This window comes from Poromitra crassiceps, assembly GCF_964638095.1.
Source record: "Poromitra crassiceps genome assembly, chromosome: 8".
In the NCBI taxonomy this organism is placed as follows: domain Eukaryota; kingdom Metazoa; phylum Chordata; class Actinopteri; order Beryciformes; family Melamphaidae; genus Poromitra; species Poromitra crassiceps.
The window spans coordinates 1491755-1514919 of record NC_139629.1 but is presented as its reverse complement, the minus strand read 5'-3'; the positions used below and the strand labels follow the sequence as shown (position 1 = coordinate 1514919).

General features: G+C 42.2%; 1 protein-coding gene across 1 annotated transcript in view; it reads right to left on the bottom strand.

Moving 5' to 3' along the window:
• The window catches only part of LOC310781625 (cilia- and flagella-associated protein 65-like), a gene marked incomplete at both ends in the record, with an annotated part of 63250 nt that extends 59833 nt beyond the window's left edge, over positions 1-3417 (bottom strand). Inside the window, 5 exons of the mRNA XM_083642227.1 lie at positions 176-384; positions 1176-1342; positions 1525-1627; positions 2136-2332; positions 3337-3417. Of these exons, the coding sequence (XP_083498353.1) occupies positions 176-384; positions 1176-1342; positions 1525-1627; positions 2136-2332; positions 3337-3417 (757 nt within the window). The remainder of the gene's footprint in view (positions 1-175; positions 385-1175; positions 1343-1524; positions 1628-2135; positions 2333-3336) is intronic.
• Positions 3418-23165: the final 19748 nt, after the last annotated feature.

The following is a 23165-nucleotide window of genomic DNA, read 5'->3' as shown; positions in this document are numbered from 1 at the left end:
ATCACAGCTGGGGCGTAGGCCTATCCAATCAGAGGGCTGTCAGCTGCTGATCACAGCTGGGGCGTAGGCCTATGACTTCCGTGTCCTGCATGAACTCATGTGATGCTACATTGTCTCCATTTTGCTCAATACTGTACAATTTGGCTTCATCAGTCTGAGCTCAGCTGCTACTCACCTATACCCTGCAGGAGCACAGTGCAGCGGCTCTCTGGCCCCTCCCCTTCCTCTCCAAACGTGCAGCAGGCCTCTTGCTGGTACACCAGCGCCTCCTGTGGTCGGAAGGCCACAGTGATGCGACACTCCTGGTCTGGCTTCAGCAGGCCTCGCTCAGGACTCAGCTGGAACGGCGCTGGGCACTCCCACTGAAAACACGTCAGGAGCTTACTGTGGGAGGGACAGTGTGAGTGAGAGAGAGAGAGGGAGAGAGGGAGAGAGAGAGGGAGAGAGAGATAGAGGGAGAGAGGGAGAGAGAGAGGGAGAGAGGGAGAGAGAGAGAGAGAGAGAGATAGAGGGAGAGAGAGAGAGAGAGAGGGAGGGAGATAGAGGGAGAGAGAGAGAGAGGGAGAGAGAGAGAGGGAGAGAGAGGAAGGAGTAACGGTAGGAGAGGATGGAAGGAGGAGTGGAGTGAAGTGAAGTGGAGGACAGAAGATATAAATACAAATAATTTGCTTGTCTCGTTACACAAACAAACACACAAACACGTAAAGGGACAACTATTTTCTTTTGCGGTTTCATGTAGGAACTATTTTCTTCTGCAGTCTCATGTAGGAACTAGCTAGCAGCTGGCGGCTGTAGTTGGGTCAAAAGAAAATAGTTCCTCCATGAAACTGCTCATAACGAGGTCTGTGGATTATCTTGAGTAACGGGGTCATGATTTCTGGAAAGAGACATTGCTGTTGAGTTTATCAAATGTATTTCTTTGGCACTTTGAGCACCACAAGCCGAGTGCCATCCAGTTCCATTGTATTGGAGAGAAGGCAGAAACTCTATAAACAAAACGATATAGGCGGATAAATAACACTACAGTCGAGAGGGAATATGTATTTTGGATTTTAGGGTGAGCTGTTCCTTTAACGTACAAACATACACATACATCTGCTGCCTTTCTTTCCTCTTTTGCTCCCAGGTTCTGTGCATCTCTCCTGCTTTGAACACACAGACCATACTGTAAGTACCTGGTGTTTGTGAACAGGAAAGTGGTGCGTGAGCAGTGTTGAACAGCACAGAGTGGCAGCAGCACAGATTCAGGCACCTCCAGCGCGTGGCAGGGTATGGCAGCACGAAGGCACACTTGGAAGCTGCCATCTTGACCCTGGAACTCAATACTGTCTTCATACTCACACTGCATGAAGCAGCCAGACACACACACAAAGCAACACATAGACAGAAGGGATAGAGCGAGAGAGAACCGGACAGGTAGATCAAACCCATCAGCAAAACAAACACAAACCTCATTTTACATTTCAATACATACTGTATAAATATTGTATCCAACTGCTATTTTGAACAGGTTTGATATGTTACCCTCTGTAGCGGTCTGAAGGTGACTGGCATCGAGAACGAGGTCCCAGGGCTGAGAACGATCAACTGGGGAAACAAGGTGGTGAAAAACGTGGATACTGGAGGCCTGTGGGAGGAGAAAGAGATCAACTGTCTTACCCGGTGGATTAGATCAGGGATACTCAACTTGCTTTGCCCGGGGGCCACTTTCGTGAAATGATAGGAGGCCAGTTAATAAACAAACAATATACATTTTTCTGGGGCGGATTGTAGGTTTTTGGGGTGTCAGTTTAGTCTGACAATGTTGTGCACACCGGATAGTTAGTTAGGTTAAGTTAAGTACATACACATAAGTGCCTTGGTAGCGAGCAGACGGCGGTATTTGGCAATTTAGCTGGAGCTCAGTCAAACTTTATTTCACGTTAGTTTTGATTGTGAATTAGATTCTAATACACAAACTAACGTGAAATTATAGAAAATGGTCAGGGGGGCCACTCTGCATCCTGTTGCCGGCCGCATCTGTGCCCCCGGGCCGCAAGTTGAGTATCACTGGATTGGATCATTTATATCGGGTGGTTTTTGTGCTAAAGAATATCCTTTTAAACATGTGTGTTCATGTGTTTTGCATGTAAGACCTGAAATGTAGCTTCTGCAGCTTGCTGTGGATGTTCTTCAACACTAGCGTCTTGGTGAAGTCCCTTCCCAGTTCCCAGTCCTTCCAGACCAGCTCTGGCCACAGCTCCACCCCTAAGAAGCAGCTTCTCTGGCTGGACGCTCGTCGCTGGAGCTCCCCTGGCCTCTGGAGCCTCCTTGGATGCTGCAAGGTGGGACACTGCAGAAGATGTAAGAAAAACAAACAAATAAACATTTCTTAAACTTTTCAAGAAACAGCACACCTGACAATGTAAAAGATGTCCCTCTATAGATAAATCAAATACTTTGTGTCTCTGTGGAGCCTAAGCAGCCTTATACCAATCATCACAGGAAAGACCACAGTCAAAACAGGTATCTCCTATAATGAGAATGCGAGGTTTGTGTGTGTGTGTGTGTGTGTGTGTGTGTGTGTGTGTGTGTGTGTGTGTGTGTGTGTGTGTGTGTGTGTGTGTGTGTGTGTGTGTGTGTGTGTGTGTGTGTGAGTGATTGAGTGAGTGAGTGAGTGAGTGAGTGAGTGAGTGAGTGAGTGAGTGAGGAAGTGTAAAGAGCACCGCTGCGGGTGACCTAACAGACAGATTTTTGAATTAGGTAATAGACCCTTTTTATGTTTGTAAACAGCGATTACGTATTTTGTTGGCGGAGCCGAACTGGTTGCAGAAAGTGACAGCTAGCGGTTCAGCTGTCATAGAAATATGGAAGATCCGGACGCCTCGTCCACGTATTTTAAAGCTTTGCCAGCAACAGACTTACCTCAGTGTTTCCCAAGAAGGGGTACGTGTACCCTGGCCTAGGGGTACTTGAGCAGCTTGCAGGGGGTACTTGGAAAGATTGGGGATTGCAATTTTTTTTTACAAAACGATAAAAACAATATTCCAAGTAATTTCATAGGCCCATCTTGGTCAAACTGATGACAGTAGGCAGAGAAAAAAGTTGTTGGCAGCAGCACCAGAACTAGCTTATAAAATAGCTCAGCATCTTTCCCAAAGGTTGCCATTACAGAGACAGTACCACATACAACACTACAACACCAATTTCAGTTTGTATTATAATTGTGTATACACTGTGGCCCAAAGGACCCAAACTAAACAAAATGCAAGACACATGCTCATTGAAACACATTAGAACGTTTTAGAAAGCAGGTCCCAAGTCCTTCATGAAGTCAAGCTGTTGTAGCTAACTTACTTTGACATCTTTCCCACAGTTGGTGGAGGTCCATGGTGAGGCTGGACCCAGAGGGACAGGACCCCGAGCCCCAGCCAGCATGACTGGAGAGACAAGACAACTAAACTAGCTAGAGTAGCCTACAGGTAAGGCGTCACAATATGTGTATTATTACTGGTAACACTTGTTACCGATTCAAGCCTCACTAAAATCAAATGTAAAAGCAGGCGAACTTTAGAGGCAACCGGACGTTTTACAAACGTAGTGTCAACGTTATATAACGTTAGTAGCATTGATAGTTAATAAGAAATATATTAAATATAAGTTAGTAGGCTATGGGGTACGCTAACTAATTGAGCATAACACTGTCTAGCATCGCGAGACTCAGAATTAAGGTGGTTGCAGCCTTTGTACGTTACCTAATCAAACATATCACGAATGCTTACCTCCGTTAGACGTTAAACAATAAACTAATGTCTTTACATCTATTTAAGTAGCCTATTGAAACACCGCCATTCGTTGGTACAATGGAGTTTGTCATCCATGATCCATGCCGTTTCCATGGCAGCACAACAGTATCGCCAGTTCGCCATAGCAATGACGGCAGCCGAAGAGGGACATTTCTGTTTCGCCAAAGGATATGCATGTGTAGGGATGTGTAGCCCGTTCTTTTAATACATCCATGGTGTAGCCCCATAGCCCTACCCAGAGCTGTCTATATAGAAGAGTCGCGACATCTCCATTCACTCCGAGAGTGAATAGACCAATTTTTTACTATCAAGAGTTCCAGGAAGTAAGGTTCTGGATTAAGCAGCACTGTCGAGTTAGTATATTGACAGATTCGCACTTCCCGGATCAATAGCTCATAAACGAAGCGTTTGTACTGCACACACACAACGCCTCTTTCCCATCTTAGTAAGGTAGACAACGAGCTACAACCTAATTTTAACCTAAATGAGCGATCCTCCGAGCTGGCCAAATAACATTGGTCTCTATGTGCTGCGGGTGGTGAGGCGAGTGCTTAGGGACCGTCCACAAAGTGCAACACAGATTACAAAAATATTCAATAAATTCACTGTTGTACAGTGTAGCTTCACCAAAATCATGTCACACATCAATAGCCTCCAGCTGGTTATACTACAGCAATAAGTTTGGAAGAATATGATTTTGAATAATTTTGGTGAATTTTTATTGGAGAAATCATTCAATAACTTCACTCTCATACTGTGTAGTGTCACCAAAGTCATGTCACACATCAATAGCCTCCAGCTGGTTATACTACAGCAATAATTTTGGAAATATATAATTTTTAATAATTTTGGTGAATTTTTGTAGGAGAAATCATTCAATAACTTTACTCTCATAGTGTGTAGTGTCACCAAAATCATGTCACACATCAATGGGCTCCTGCTGGTTATACTACACCAATAATTTTGGAAAAATATGATTTTGAATAATTTTGGTGAATTTTTATTGGAGAAGTCATTCAATAACTTCACTCTCATACTGTGTAGTGTCACCAAAATCATGTCACACATCAATAGCCTGCAGCTGGTTATACTACACCAATAAGTTTGGAAAAATACGATACGTTACGTTATTGAATGATTTCTCCAATAGAAATTCACCAAAATTATTCAAAATCATATTTTTCCAAACTTATTGCTGTAGTATAACCAGCTGGATGCTATTGATGTGTGACATGATTTTGGTGACACTACACAGTATGAGAGTGACGTTATTGAATGATTTCTCCAATAAAAATTCACCAAAATTATTAAAAATCATATTTTTCCAAACTTATTGCTGTAGTATAACCAGCAGGAGCCCATTGATGTGTGACATGGTTTTAGTGAGACTAAATTGTATAAGAGTGACGTTATTGAATGATTTCTCCAATAAAAATTCGCCAAAATTATTCAAAATCATATTTTTCCAAACTTATTGGTGTAGTATAACCAGCCGGAGCCCATTGATGTGTGACATGGTTTTGGTGAGACTACATTGTATAAGAGTGAAGTTATTGAATGATTTCTCCAATAGAAATTCACCAGAATTATTCAAAATCACATTCTTCCAAACCTATTGCTGTAATATAACCAGCTGGAGGCTATTGATGTGTGACATGATTTTGGTGACACTACACAGTATGAGAGTGAAGTTATTGAATGATTTCTCCAATAAAGATTCACCAAAATTATTCAAAATCATATTTTTCCAAACTTATTGCTGTAGTATAACCAGCTGGAGGCTATTGATGTGTGACATGATTTTGGTGACAATACATTGTATAAGAGTGAAGTTATTGAATGATTTCTCCAATAGAAATTCACCAAAATTATTCAAAATCATATTTTTCCAACCTTATTGCTGTAGTATAACCAGCTGGAGGCTATTGATGTGTGACATGATTTTGGTGACAATACATTGTATAAGAGTGAAGTTATTGAATGATTTCTCCAATAGAAATTCACCAAAATTATTCAAAATCATATTTTTCCAACCTTATTGCTGTAGTATAACCAGCTGGAGGCTATTGATGTGTGACATGATTTTGGTGACAATACATTGTATAAGAGTGAAGTTATTGAATGATTTCTCCAATAGAAATTCACCAAAATTATTCAAAATCATATTTTTCCAACCTTATTGCTGTAGTATAACCAGCTGAAGGCTATTGATGTGTGACATGATTTTGGTGACACTACACAGTATGAGAGTGAAGTTATTTAATGATTTCTCCAATAAAAATTCACCAAAATTATTCAAAATCATATTCTTCCAAACTTATTGCTGTAGTATAACCAACTGGAGGCTATTGATGTGTGACATGATTTTGGTGAAGCTACACTGTACAACAGTGAATTTATAGAATATTTTTGTAATCTGTGTTGCACTTTGTGGACGGTCCCTAAACACTCGCCTCACCGCCCGCAGCACATAGAGACCAATGTTATTTGTCCAGCTCGGAGGATCGCTCATTTAGGTGAAAATGAGGTAGCTCGTTGTCTACCTTACTAAGATGGGAAAGAGGCGTTGTGTGTGCAGTACAAACGCTTCGTTTATGAGCTATTGATCCGGGAAGTGCGAATCTGTCAATATATTTCCAACTTTATGGACAGTTTGTGTGTGATCTAAAGCGACTGTTCTTTTGTAAGCCATCTGTTATTGTGTACTCTTATTTTGTTGTCCGGAAACGGAAGTGGAGTGTGGTTCACTCTCGCTCTATGTATCTCTCTCGCCCCTGACCTGCCTTGACCTCAATGGTAGTAACCATAAGCATACCAGGCGCTCTGGTGACGCGAGGTTACACAGCTCTGGTTCTGGCTCATTGCAGAAATAATTGTTTGTAAATAAGTGGATGCAAAAGATATGGGTTAGGGTTACCACTTTGGTAAAAGATATGCTGCAGCTGCTTATGTTGTTACAGTTAATCATATAGGCTATATTTAAAAACAATACGTTTTTAGACATTTCCAAGTATAGTCGATTTGACGCTTCTATCTGTTCAATACTAGACCTAGAAATGTTCTTTCCTATGAAGTTTTTTTGTTGATTTATATTAATATGGGGACCTTGAACAATTTTAGCTTGGTTGCCCAAATGGCAACTTTGGGCAACTCTGGGAATTTGCATAATCCAAGATGCCCGCCGAACGCCATCTCAAAAATGTTACTTTTGACCCGCTTGTCCTAGAATGATGTGTAATACCTCTTTTTTAGGGTTTTCATGTGTGTAGAATCCATTTCTGATGTTATTTTTTTAATTGCAGTTCAATCTCATGTGCTAAAGGTCAGGTCAATGTTAAAATTGACCTCTGGGTGGACAATGAATAATGAATCTTTGTGTGAGAACTGCCATTAACATGTCACAAGAACTGGTATTCAGAAATATAAAAGTGTGAAAAAGAGTATGCAATAAGACAATAATCTTTATATTTCGCAACTAAATTAAATATCTGTATGCAGGCCCTCGCCCTCCTGATCGGCACCTTCATCAAAACTCTCTTCCCCAACATCCTGGTCTACATCCTCCTCCTGGTCTACATCATTCTCAAAAGCCTCCTCAGCATCCTCCATGTCATCATCCTCCTCATCTGTAGCTTGAACATCTCGGCTGTTCGTGTATGGATTGCAGCAGCTATCTTCACCAGAGCAGTTACAGTATGACGTGCATGAAAGATGTTCTTTGTGGCAGCCACACGCCTCAGTGATGCACTTCTTACCCTGTGCCCTACATCGACACCGGAGCACGTCAATTAGCTCTGGCGGTGCCGGGTCACCTTTAGCAATGACAGGAACAGGGATACTATCCTGGATCTCCCATCCAAATTTTGTGACATCGGCTGACACGTCAGGTGGAGCTTGGTGGTCTGCCGCTTCCCACAACATCACTTGTAAATGAGCCCTCAACACGTGCTGCAACAGGTTGGTCGTTGTTGGAGGAAGGGCCATCACTTTGGGGCTTTTTTTCTTTTTGGTGAACAGCGTAAATCGGGCAGATTCCATAGAAGTTCCGGGCAACTGACGATACAGAGCAAGGAGGAAGGGTTTTGCTGCCTCCAGCAAATCAGCCTCTGTCACGCCCACTTCACCCAGTACATCAGCCAAGCCTGGGAAGTTCCCTGCCAGCAAAGTTTTTAGTGTGCTGATCTTGCCTTTGCCATATGGATATGAGGTCGTGTCGCATCCGCTGAGGGTGTGCATGCCAAGGAGTTGCAGACATTTTGGCCCTAGGTCAGCACAGGTTGCGTTGATATCCAGTACAGTCCCATCCCAACGCTCCATCTGCACTTTGCACTGTAGGTCCGCCCGATACACCCAATACACCAACAGGACAAACACATCAGTGTCGTCACTAAGCACGCGTATCACACCCTTTCCAGAGTTGGCTGCCACAAGGACATAGGAAATCATGGTGATGTCTGCCTCGTCATGACCAAATGCACCATCATCCAGAGTATCCATTGTCACATTGTCATCAACACTGAAGGTGGACAACATGCTCGCCAGCCTCCGCTTGTTGTTCTTGTTCTTCAGGATGACATCTCTTTTGGGTAAAGGACTGGCGATGGAGAGCTCATAGTCGATGATGATATCACCAGCCTGGCGCATTCTCTCATGATCCTTCGCAGAGACATCTTGGTACTTGTCGAAGACAATGATTTTCTCAGTGGCAACTGGGTAGCGTCTCAAACGACCCTGGATGGATGCGATAAGATCTGAGGGACTGCCCCCGTGTGGCCACACAATATGGTAGAACAGCTGTGAAACATCCACAATGACAATATCAGCTGGTGTTGGCAATGTCTCAGGCACACCAAGACGTTTGACCAGCCCTGACTTGCTACCTTTGTGGAGGCAACCATGCTCATCAATGATCGATGCAGGCACAGCACACAGTTCATAGGTAAATAGAGGCTCAAGCTTCATCTGCCTCCGCTGACCAATCACCAATAATCAGAGAAAAATGTTCTTAAGGTCTATTACTGGCCTGACTTTGTTTCCCTTCACCTTTTTCTTGAGAACAGACATCGTCTTGATGGGGCTACTGATAGGGTTGTAAAACCCATTAGGTAGACTGGCAATGTATTTATTCTCAATTTTTTCTCCAATCACAATCGAGTCAGCAACATTCACAACAGCGGGTGCAATTTGGCCAGTGACGGGATTGTACAGATGAGGGCGGTGATCTTCCAGTGGGTGAGGATACTTCTCCACCTCTGCATCAATGAGACCCCGATCTTTTGCGTCCAAGACACGCCGGAGCTTCAATTCCTCTTTGTGCGGTTTCTGTGCTTTTTGACCTGGTGTATAAGCAGAGATCCACACAGTCTGATATATGTACAGTGATGGGGAAGGCATCAATCCACTCACACACAAGCTCAGCAGACAGTGTCATGCCCATGAGAGCTCCTTTGCCAATCTTTATGGCAGTCTGCTCACCAAACTGGTCAGCAGAGACAGCGTTCCAGTATCCATCATGGTGCCGACAGACAAGGTCTGGCTTAGCCTCGGTGGCATGGAGCGCACGCATCTCCAGCAGGTACTGGGTCAGATATCGAGCGTACTGCACATGGCCAGCAAGGAAGAAGTACTTCATCATGCGCTCCATGGTCTGCTGCTTCAAGTAAATGTCACCTTCTCTCTCAGCACGTTCAAACTGGTGGATGAGAAGTGTAGGAAGAATGAAGTTGTCTACCCAGTGTCGGCCAGTGGGATGGAGGCGAGCAGTGTCCAGGTACTGCTCTATCTGTTCAAATGTCTTCAGCCCAGTTGATAGAAACCGCTTCAAGAGTGCTGCTAATACACCCCGAAAGGCCCTCATGGCTTTCACCCAGGACTTACCATTGAAGATGCCTGTCAGCCCTCCATATGCTGCCGCCACATACACTTCCAGTGCTGAACCTTGCATCAGTTTTGCGATGCAGCTGAGGAATGACTGTATAATATGCATCCCACCGGGATGGGCGATTACGTTATCGAACTGCACCGGCTGGTTGCAGCATATCTGCTTGGTTACAACAAACAGTTGCATGTCAATGGTGAGGTGAACGTATGTCATTCCCATGTCAACCAGTGAGCTCTGCATGTATGTCAGGGTTGTGAGTATTGTGTCTGGATGAGAAGGAGGTGCATCAATCAAGGACCAAACATATAAGTGCTGGCAGGTCTGAGTATGCCATGGCTCCTGGCTAGCTGATTGTTGAAACCATTCCACTCCATAGCATCTTGCCCTTGGTTCAAGCTGTTGAGCCACTGTGTGTCCTTCTCTTGCGCAGCCACCAGACTGGCCTGTCGAGCACATACCTCCTTAAAACTGACCCAGGTGTTCTTGTCAGTTGGTATTTCAGGAGGAATTACCTTCTTAGGGCCAGTGTAGTGTATAAGCGTGCACCAGAGGTCAAATGTAACTTTGACCTGAACTTTAGCACATGAGATTGACCTTTAATTTAAAAAACAACATCAGAATTGGATTCTACACACATGAAAACCCTAAAAAAGAGGTATTACACATCATTCTAGGACAAGCGGGTCAAAAGTAAAAAATTTGAGACGGCGTTCGGTGGCCATCTTGGATTATGCAAATGCCCAACGTTGCCCTTTGGGCAACCAAGCTAAAATTGTTCAAGGTCCCCATATTAACACAAATCAACAAAAAAACTTCATAGGAAAGAACATTTCTAGGTTCAGGAAATGACAAATCGACTAGTAGGCCTACACCTGCAAGTGACGAGTGAGGAGCGAGAGAGACTGAATGGTCTGAAAGTCTTCTGCCCACTGAGTCTATTGTGCTTTAACTAACTCATTCTTGTATTTTGCAATAAGCAGTCATCAGTTCAAATTCAACTTTATTTTTCAAGTGTTTCCTCTCCACAAATAACATTGACAAACCAAAAAGAATGACTACTGTCACAAATTTTGAAGTGAAATATATTAACATCTAAAAGTCTTTAAATTAAATAATTGGAAAACAATACACGAGACAATGTACGCATTACAGGGAAAAATGTCATGGCGGTTGTAAATGTCAAATCCCTTAAGTGCAGACATTCCTAACTAATAGTTTGGCCATAACTGATGAACATTGGGTTGTTTTAAGGAGATGACACAATTGGATGACATATAATATGACTGTAGTCAAAAATCATCCTTTTTTGACACTTTTGGTGAATGCACTGAACTATAGTACAATGCTAAGGAACAAAAGTAGTATATTACAGCCACTATATAGGTCTTAAAACCTTGGCTGGATTATGCAAGTACATTTGTGTGTTTCTGTGCATTTGTTGGGATTAAATTATATATTAAAAAAAAAAGTTGGGTTTGTAACTAATAATATCTGAAGCTATGAATCAAGTCTTACATGCAGGAGTACACCACATTAGTGGCAGGACATTTTTCAAGTATTTGTAACAGATATGGAAGCACTGGTAACCATGTAATACTGACACTGTATTGCCACACCTGAACGGGGGTGTAGGTATCATGTGAGAAAGCTTCAGACCTCATCTCATGAAAGGGTGCAATATGGGAAACAGCCCATAATCAGCAACATCCACTGCCTTCCCTGCAAGTGCTATTACCCCCAATCATAAAGTTTTAAGTACCCTCAATAGAGATTCATGAACAAATTAAGTCATCATGGCAGATGCCAGGACATGACAATGCTCTTGTATTGTAAGAACAATACATTGGTTCAAATTACAAGTAAGCCATGTGCATATATGCCCTATTATCACTCAATGTTATTGTTGACTCAAAAGTGGATTACTTGCAATTGAACCAATGACTGTTCTAGAACATAAAGATTGTGTCATCCTGGTTTGAGGTCATTACTTTTTCTTTTGAAATCTTCTCCAAATGTCATATCCCTCTCTTGCTAGTGTGTGAACACCAGATGCACATATAGCACTAAAGCATGACTGAAAGATCCCACTCTCAATGCCGCTGTGTTTGTGCACCCGATTGCATTGTGCAGTTTTTCCCCCCTACAGGGTAATGAAAGCACAGAAGCAGGCTGATTTTATATCCTATAGGCAAACCCCAGTCCTCTCTCTCGGGCCTCCCTCCTCCAGATCCTCCTCAGAGTAGGAGCCGTAGCTCCCTGCCTCTCCTCCTCCTGTGTGTCTCAGGAAGCTGACAGAGCCCGCCCTCAACACCTCCATCTCCTCTTCCTCTTCTTCCTCCTCATCCCCGTCCAGCCCCTCATCGTCACTGTGCATGTCCCCCTGAGGCGTGGCACGGTGTGTTCCGGCTTCAGTGCTGTCTGTGTCCTGCAGTGCGGCAGTCGAGGCTGCTTGCTCCTTGGCTTTGCGACTCCGCTTCCACTTCATACGTCTGTTCTGGAACCAGATCTTAACCTGGTGTGAAACAACAGAACCAGATGTTAACCTGGTGTGAAACAACAGAACCAGATGTTAACCTGGTGTGAAACAACAGAACCAGATGTTAACCTGGTGTGAAACAACAGAACCCCAGATGTTAACCTGGTGTGAAACAACAGAACCAGATGTTAACCTGGTGTGAAACAACAGAACCAGATGTTAACCTGGTGTGAAACAACAGAACCAGATGTTAACCTGGTGTGAAACAACAGAACCAGATGTTAACCTGGTGTGAAACAACAGAACCAGATGTTAACCTGGTGTGAAACAACAGAACCAGATGTTAACCTGGTGTGAAACAACAGAACCAGATGTTAACCTGGTGTGAAACAACAGAACCCCAGATGTTAACCTGGTGTGAAACAACAGAACCCCAGATGTTAACCTGGTGTGAAACAACAGAACCAGATGTTAACCTGGTGTGAAACAACACAAATCATGTGTGGGGTTCAAGTTTGCTCTTTAGATATATATTTTTAACTACTGATGACAGCCCCGCCGACAGGGGGGGTCAGTTGTCCTGCGGGCAATGGTACCAGGAGGGCCCTCTAAATGTGTAATTGCGCCCGAATAGCGCGGCGCAAAGCCCTAATTGTGGGCGTGTCGGCCCGCTGCGTTTCGCGTCACCTCGGTGCAAACCTCCATATAGGCGTGTGTATGCCCAAAAGTATTCACAGTGATCATATCATGTCCTTCCCCCTTAAAAGCCACAGCATCACATCTGTGACAGCCTGCCGGATGAGACGCAGCTTCCAACATGCTGAGTGCAGGGTGGTTTTACTGAGACATAGTAGGGCAAGGGGAATTAGACATAAGAAAGGCAGACTTGATACATGACAAGCATTTGAAACGCATCAAAGGGCTGCCACCAGTTACGCAGTGGATCCCCATGGTGGTATGACGTTTCGTTCATATAGGCTACATACACATGTAAAAATAATAATTTATTTAATAGGGTAGGGATATGTGAGAATTTAATTCTAATTTAATCCAGTCTCGGTCAGCATAAGACGTGACCACCTCAAAGCGTTTGGGTCTGGACAGGTCTTACCTGAGTCTCGGTCAGCTCGAGAGATGTGGCCACCTCAAAGCGTTGGGGTCTACTCTGGACAGTGTCTCTCTCTTCTCTGGCTTACCTGAGTCTTGGTCAGCATGAGATATGTGGCCACCTCAAAATGTTTGGGTCTGGACATTGCAAGTACCTGAGTCTCGGTCAGCATGAGAGACGTGGACACCTCAAAGCGTTTTGGTCTGGACAGGTACTTGTTGAGCTTGAACTGGTTTTCTAATTCGAGCAGCTGCTGGCTGGTGAAGGCTGTCCTGGGTCTGCGACACTTCCCCAACAAACCTGGCTGCACCGGGGCTGAGAGAGGAGTGAGAGAGAAAGATTATTCTGTGCTTATCCCCTTTATTTGCTGTCTATACATTTGTATTTATTGCTTACATTTTTGTCTTGTAAAGTACTTTCTAATTAAGTGCTGCACAGGGGCATACATATAGACAGTGCATGCAGTGTGGTTGCACTGGGGCCTGTGGGGTAGAGGGGCCCGTGGAGAGAGCAGGCTCTCCAACAGCGTACTGGGCAGAGAATCTTCTTTTGTAAAATAGTCAGTAGCAATCTAACAAATTGATATGCTTATTCAACATGAAAACAACCTTCATCAACATTAAACATGTAATTAAACATGTTGAAGTCAGCAGTCATTTCAGAACCACAGTGAAATAGACGTGCTGTCAGGTGCTGATGCTTGTTTTCACGTTTAAGGACTGTCTGTTACCGGGTGTCAGAGCACTGTCCATGGGTCTGATAGCTTGCTCTATGACCTCTATTTCCCCCATAAAATAGCGTGAGTAGCTCATTCATCTGTAAAATCCAACACATGTTGCTAAAATATATATTAGCATATCCCTAATTGTGTGTGTGTGTGTGTGTGTGTGTGTGTGTGTGTGTGTGTGTGTGTGTGTGTGTGTGTGTGTGTGTGTGTGTGTGTGTGTGTGGGTGTAGGCTACTTCGTAACTGTAGCCCGTCAAAATTGCTTGCGCTGGGGGCCGCCATGACCACCTTATGCCACAGGTGCTACAACAACTACTACTACTACTACTAGGCTACTACTACTACTACTAATAATAATAATAATAATAATAATGTAATAATAAAAAGAAGAAATAAAAAGAAAGAAAGAAAGAAAGAAAGAAAGAAAGAAAGAAAGAAAGAAAGAAAGAAAGAGAAGTTTGGTTTTGATTGACATTTTTCTTTGTTTGAAAGCCATACTTCTGCCTGTTTCTCCCTGTCTAATTGTGTTTCTGTCTGGTGACATCAGGTTTATTGCTGTGGTTGACTTGAGGACATTGTAGGATATTGCTTTAGTGGGGCAATGAAATAACACAGCAGGTCCATTACCTTAATGAAGACACTATAAATGTTATCTATTGATGAAGTAGCATGTTTTTATTTAGCTTTTTTTTATTACATAAATTGTCCTTAAGCATAGAGGAGCAGCTCAAAGTAATTTTTAAAATCGCACGGGACAACAAAAGCAATAAGCTCGCCCTAAAAATAAAGACATCACAGGCTTTTTCATAAATAGCATGCAGGGGTCTTCTTTGTTAATAAGGTCCCTTTAAGCTGTTATACTCAACTAAATAAGCTGTGGCTGAATACTAAATAAAAAAATATGATCAATTAGGCCGAGCTGTTCAAACCCGTGTATGTATAAAGCTGTGTATCCAGCATAATTGCACTCAATTATCACAATTGGAATATCAATTACTTTTTTTTTTATTGAATTAGCGTTAAAAAGGAAAAGGGGGGCAAAGCTATTGTTTGCCATATTGGTTTGCAAGTTTTAATTTGTTTCTAAAGCAGAAAATTCATGGTTTCAGCATGAAAATACATAGGCTACCTTTGGAGAAATTAAAATAAATGTCTATAGGCCTATTGTTTATCAAATTGGTTGTGTTCAATATTACAAACCGTGCCAATGACATTTAGGCTACAGAAAATTTCACATCAAAATAAAATGACCTCATCGCTGTCCTGACTAACCCTGTACGAAGTTCTGTCAGATTATTTTGCAGACGTGGAACCACTGGCGAACATGTCTGTATATTAGACATTGAACATTGTGGAAGGCCATGTTTCCCCTTTGTTGTTATTTTCTTATTTTATACTGTGCTGGTTTTTTTTACTGTTTTTTTTTACTGTGATATGGATCTCCCTGGGTCTGAAATAAAGAATTTAATTGAATAAGTAACCTACTACTACTACTACTATAATAATAATAATAATAATAATAATAATAATAATAATAATAATAATAATAATAATAATAATAATGTTGTTATTATTCTTATAACAGTATTCTAAATTAGCTTGGTTTTCATGGTCGCCCAACAGTTTTATCTCTTAAAAAAGAATGGATCGGTGATCATCGTGAGGCAAAAATAAGCTTCACATAAGCAAAAATCTATTAACGTTTAAGAAAAAACATTATTTTATGTGTATTTTTCTATGTAGTCTACTTTCCTTTCAATAATCTGGCTACCCCATCTATTTTTTGCCAGTTCATTCTTTAGGGCCTAAAAGAAAGATCTACCATATGTCTGCCTGGGTAAACTCTAGAAAGATATTTATTTGTTTATATTTGATTTTTGCTGGTTTACTTTACACTACATCCCTATGTAGGCTATGTATATTATGCAAGCAAGACTAAAATGACAGAGATTGGGAAAGCCACTCACCACCATAATCCCCGAGTCTGGGGATGATCATGCCGGCTCTGATCCAAGGGTCCAGCAGCGGGAGGGTCCCGGCAATGGCCGCCCCCTTCAACTGCTCCGGGTACGGATGGGCCAGCTGCGTGAAGCCGGGGTACATGAAGGCGGCGTGCTGGCCTCCCAGGGCCCCCAGAGGGTACATAGGGCTCGGATACATTCCCGGGAGCCCCCCCTGGTGCAGAGCAGTGAATCCCGGCTGGGAGAAGTTGAGGAAGGAAGCTTTAGGGAAGACTCCAGGCTGGACTGGAGAGCTGTTGTTCTGGCTCGGCCGTGGCGAGGGGGCTTCGGAGCCGCGGCACGAGACCGGACTGTCGCCGGGGCTCCTGCTGTACGAGCCTGGGGACGCGTCATCCCTGTCCGTCCTGTGTGCCACCACGTCGTGCGCCAGCAGCGCATCGATGCGAAAGTTTTTGGATTTCTCCATGGTGGTGGTCATTTCCCCGACGAAATCTCCAATGAATACAGGTGCCTTCAGTGTGGGAACAAGCCTACTGGGCTTGTTATAACGATGATCCACTTAAATTATCCAATTAAACTCGCAGGAAACAAATTCCTTCTGGTGAAACGGAACTTTAAATGAATCTACAACACAATATAGCTATTAAGGTGAACAAGAACGGCTAAGAACTATAGGCTACTGTTTTTCATTCATTTTCTCTTGACCAATTTCTTCTTGCTGTCTCTTCCACTTGAGTAAAAACCGCTTCTCCAAATCCAACAAGGAGTTGAAAACTTCTCATCAGTCTCCTCTGCCCTGATTGGCCAGCAGGGCAGGCAGGCAGGCAGGGTACCAGACACTCCTCTATGACTGGGCTGCTAATACAAATTATAGGCCGTTCATTCACCTAGCTAGCGAATCTGTATGCATTTTAGACGGACGGGACATTACACGAATATCAGCCAATCTCATTTATTTTAGCCATATAATTATTATATTCAGGGGGGGGCGATATAAACTACCATTGTACACCACAGTACAGATAGGCTACATTATTAATCCAAGTTGACAATTCCAAAGATAGTGATGTGTGTGTGTGTGTGTGTGTGTGTGTGTGTGTGTGTGTGTGTGTGTGTGTGTGTGTGTGTGTGTGTGTGTGTGTGTGTGCGTGCGTGCGTGCGTGCGTGCGTGCGTGCGTGCGTGCGTGCGTGTGTGTGTGTTAACTGGAAGATAAATGCATCTCTGTTTCAGTGAGGTTGAGGTGCAGTTTTCTCACACACTGTCCAGTGTCCATCTATGAGCATGCACACACACACACACGCACACGCACACGCACACGCACACGCACACGCACACACACACACACACACACACACACACACACACACACACACATTCAAACAATGTCATGTTAATTCATCTAATTTTAGATGACGAAATTCATCATTTTACAACTATAACTCTTCATTAAACTTTATTGGCCGGTAAAGTTGACAGGAAACCCCCCGGTCTTATCATGACTGCTGGTATGATTATTGGTCCTCACACCATGGAGCAGATAAGGAGGTAGTAAACCCACAGACTATAAACTCATTTTCGCTCCCTGCAAACCAGAGCCACCCATAGACAAAGTATGACCATGTCTGGCATATTGTTTCCCCTTCTATAACTCCCATCTGATGCTTACTCGTTTTCAGCAGTCATTATTTTAACGCCACAATCATGCCTAATTCATTTAGAAATTTGCACCATGTGATCACAAAAGTTCTTTGCAAGCGTAAAACCGTTAAAACAATACCAGAAAACAGGTAAGACAGGAACAATAAGGCATAAAAATATAGAATTACAGACACAGAGGCCAGGAGGTATATGGTTGCACCACTCCTAATTCTAAAACATTGCCAACTTGTCTTACTGTATATTGGCTGGAAATGCAAAAATGCACTCCATAAAATAAAAAGTGAGTGCAATTTTTTTATGGTCTAAAAAGTAAGATCAACATTCTAAACATCTGCATAAAATCATAATCTCACTTTACAGAGACTTGAGTGGAGCTACTTTGGCCAAACTGTGTCTCTGTATGGCTCTGGCACAGTCTATTTCCTGGGAGTTTATACAGAACTGATAAGAGACTGTCAGAGGCCTGGGAAAGAACGGCTTTTACTTCAAAGACAAACACATCAACACCTGCTGAACTACCCAACATATAAACTGAATGCTCTGTGTGTGTGTGTGTGTGTGTGTGTGTGTGTGTGTGTGTGTGTGTGTGTGTGTGTGTGTGTGTGTGTGTGTGTGTGTGTGTGTGTGTGTGCGTGCGTGCGTGCGTGCTTGCGTGTGTGTGTGTGTGTGTGTGTGTGTGTGTGTGACCCCCCCTCCCCACTAAGGCTAATGATTATCCAAGTTGCATGGTGGGATCTTTTTTCCAGAAATCAAGGCTCTATTCAGAATAAAGAGGTTTTCAAATTGTAACAATGATGGTATTCTTGTAGCCTGCTGATATAGTCAACAACTGTATGTAGAAGGTTAGTCTAATGAACTTTATGAACTGATACTTGCTTTCTCTTTCTCGCTGTCTTTATTTCATTTGCCCCCCCCCCCCAACACACACACACACACACACACACACACACACACACACACACACACACACACACATACACACGCACACATCAAAAAGAGATCTAGTTTATTAATTTACAAGTTAGTTACATGACTCACCAATCATTACACAGAAGTACTAGAACCATAAGTCATTCAGGTCTTCATACCACAATTGAAGCACAATGGAAACAAGAACAGGTGAAGAAGTTTTGGTCGTCCCTCTGGATATTTTGCAACTCCATGTTTGTCTCTGGACTTCTTTCCAGTCCGGCAGTCGTGTTATCAGGCTGCTGACATTAGCAATTGTTTGGAACTGTGGGAATATGGAATATGTTGAATGCATGTGTGGAATATTTAGAAATGGGGTCAATGCAATGTCAGCAAGAAAATAGATCAATATTAAATATTAAATATAAATAATATAAATATATGAAATAACACTGAATGCTTTGTTTAGTTTAGATGGAGATTAAACCCTTCTATCATTTCTTGACAGGAAGCAGAAATAAAACCGCAAATAAAAAGTAATTGATTTCTAAATAATGTACAATATAATTACAGATTAAAAAAATCATTTGATTGGCTAAACATGTTCATTTATGTTGTAATTAGTATAGGTCTTTACACTTCCATTTTTGGCCATTGGCCTTGATAGTTGACCAGTCCACTAATGTGCAAATGACGTATCAGATAGAAGAGAGCTCTGGGTTGGAGGTTGTAAAAACTGGCTGTAAAATAATTAATGGCATCTGATCTCTTCACCAGGAGAGAGAAAGGGCACTCACCATTTAATAAAGTTGGTACAACATATCTTAATGTCGATACCACAGCACAAATAAGCCATCATTTGAGATAAGGTTTGCTATATAAAGAAAGCCTTATATCAGTTTATAAAGAGCACATTTCACACCAGCAGATATCTGATCATATGGCATTGTGATTTATGGTGACTAAATTACACACGTTACGTGTGTAATTGCACTACAATGACACTCATACACATACAGAGTATCTATCCATAAATTGATATGATTCATAACTTGATACTTTGTACAGCAATATACTTTGGTCTGAAGATGTGATGATAGGGTGCAGTAGCATATTATAGGATCGCTTGTTTCTTGTGGGAACATCATCATTGCCCAATAGCATTCTCTCAGCTTTGGCAGCATTACAAACAATTACAGGTCAGGAGTCTAAGCCTAAATTGGATCCCATGCAGTTTTACTTTCAAGATCTCAAGACAATAATACATTTACTCAGTATTGTATTCAAAATGTACTCAAAACTACAAGGGTAAATTAAAGGAACTGATAATGACTAACTTCATGTTCTTCACCCAACTTGAATTGTTTACAATACATCAACTTCATATGTGTTTTGACTATAGCCATTGTGAGCCTATCCGGGCAGCACGATAAACACACACACACACACACACACACACACACACACACACACACACACACACACACACACACACACACACACACACATATATATATATATATATATATATATATATATATATATATATATATATATATATATATATATATATATATATATATATATATATATATATATAGTATATATACATACTAGAAATCTCATGGGCTACGTGTGTCACTTTTGGATAAGAGCCACCTTATATCCAGATAGGAAAGCAGACATACATTTTGCATGCATGCAAAGGCACACAGGAAAACACACACACACACACACACACACACACACACACACAAGCCCAGACAAGATCAAGCCTAGGCCGACAGCCATCAGCTCTATAACCCCGGCTGTAAAAGAACCATTCACTTTGCTTCCATTCATACACAAATGTGACAGAGGTGAACCCACTGGGTGAAGCTGTCAGACCTCTAGTTAACAGGCAAGAGGTTACAGCACACCATGGTGCACAGAAATATGGAGGGTAGAGTCTAAATCAATAAATACATAAAAATGACAAGAACTATTTTTTATGACGTATATAATTATTTGGTTTAAGGAACATGGTAATTAAGCTACATGTAGAAATTAAAATGCTGTCAATTTCATGTCTGCTTCACTCATGGCTCAAATCTGGCTCCTGATGCTAAGTAGGAAGTAATTTGAGTGAAAAGTGAAAACATGATTGGTCTGTCAACACAAACTCTGTGTGGGACGTATTATTAAAGCAAACATAAGACAATCCTCTGCCAATCATTTACATTGACCATTACATGCATTACAAGAAATTACAGGTGAATTTTTGCAAGATTTCAGATAGGGCTGGGCGATATGGACAAAATCAAATCAATATATCTCCATATCGATATTGCGACAATATTAGGCCTCTAGATATATTTATATTTGTGATAAATACCATCATGATCATGTGAATATAATGACTATAAGGCAAATAGAACAGCTAGAACAGTCTGGTAAAATCGCATCACTTTACTGTAATGCAGCCTTTAAAACCAGGAAAATACAACACTTATGCCATATCACATATAGTATTACGATATCCAAAATCTAACACGATATAGTTTGATATCACAATATCGATATAATATCGTCATCGATATATTGCCCAGCCCTATCAGCACATGAATATTTTGAGATCTTTGGTGCTAAGCGCTCATTACTGTGATGTTTTTACGCTGCACTTCCCAGATCATGTCTTTTTCCATTTTCTGTTAACGAAGTTGGAGTTTCTGTAGGTGGCGCTCTTTTTTCGTCTGATCAGCCAATGGTGGCTATCATGACTCATGCCAACTACCCAGTTCTTCTTCTTATTCTTATTATCAAACAACTGTGGCTGCTGGATTATTACTTTACTTTGTTTACTAATTAGGCCTATTAGATATTTGACCATGTTTTGACCTTTGACCCTCCTTGATAGATGCAGGTGCCTGACATGGAGTACAAGAGGGCCAGTGTGTCAGCCAAGTTCTATTTGACCATGTATCCCTGGAGACATTAGGGCAAGAACAAAAAAGAAAAAACAAATCCATAGCAGATAGGCATAATAAGGCCTGTCGTCTGAGTCCTATTGTTGCATCTATTCTAATAACAGTTTCTGGTTTCTATTGGCTTGAATGCCCTAGTCTTGCCCTGATTGGCCTAATGGACGGCAGGGGAATAGAATACTTCCTGGTTGAGCAGGGGTGGGTGTTGAGGGTTGCAAGGTTCAACCTCGTTCCAAATGAGTTGATTAATGGCAGCCGTCACAACTGAGACATCGACATAATGAGGAGGACAGGAGGGAGGAGTAGATTGAGGCGGGGAAGAGGAGGGAAAGGAGGGCAGGCAGGGGGAGGGGCTGAGATTTGGGTGATTATTAGTTAGCACAGTAAACAGTGAGATGGCAACACAATACCACAAGGCTTCACGGGAGAAGTGGGACAGGGGACGAGAGAGAGGGGACACACAGCTAATTAGTGCTAAGCAGAGGTCTGTGAATGAGAGGAGGGGACAGACACACGTAGGGCGGGGACACAAAGAGAGGGGTAGTGCCGGGAGGGCGGCGGGGCGGTAGCAGGGGGGAGAGAGGAGTTAAACATCTGTTGCTCTGTGGGAGACCTAGACGCAGGCCCGGGTCTACGGGGGTGCAAAAGCACGCATTGCACCCTTATTTTAATTGTCTGCATGCTCAGTTGAATTTTTTTTTTTTTTTTTTTTTTTTTATAAATGCAGCTGCACACTTACTGTTTAAACTTGAATTATAATTGTTGTTTTTATTTGTTCTTTGATGTGAATTCATGGCTTTTTGGCACCTATATGTAACCTTTTAAGGTTGAGATAATTGTATTATCATTATATGGTCCAAATATTTCAGTAAAGCACTTGAAACACTTGAAATATTCTTGCTTGGGTGGTATCATTCTATTTGAAATTATGGTAAAATGCATTATTTTTAGTAAAATAGCATGTCAAATTCTTCGGGCGGCCCCCGGCCTTCGGCCGGGCATCTGCACCCCTTCTTATCTAGGATGCATCCCTAGTCATCTTGTTCTGGAACCGGCCCTGCCTAGACGGGTCTTCAGGGTGGGGTTCCCAAAATGCTAGCAGCCCAAATACATATGTTCATTTAAAAAAAACATGTATGAGTCTGCTAACTGTACTGCAAACTATTTTTTATAAAACTAGGGTTTGTGAATCAGTGCTCAATGTGAGATGATTTGGGAGAGTAAGAAAGCAGTTTTTCTTCCCCAGTAAACTGATCAATTCCAAAAAACACACACAACTGCAACTCATGCAAAATGCTGCTGCCAGAATACTACTGTAACCAGATCACATCACTCCGGTTCTAATCTCCCATCTTCATTGGCTCCCAATTCAGGCCAGATTGGTCTTTAAGGTGCTTTTGCTAACCTCTAAATCATTACATGGGCTTGCACCTTCATCTGTATCTGAGCTTCTACCATGCTCCACATCTCTGAACCAGCTACCTCCCTCACTGAGGGAAGCATTATTATTCAACATTATTCTCCCAATAATAAATACGGCTGTGATTAAAGGTGTCAGTCGCTGTCGTGCAAACTTAGCCCTTGTTCACAGAGGACGCCGAACGCAAGCAGAACTGAAGCTTGAAGCAGGCACAAGCTGAACGTACACCTAACCGTTCACACAAGAAGCCTTCTCTTTTCCTCTCAGCGCCTCTCA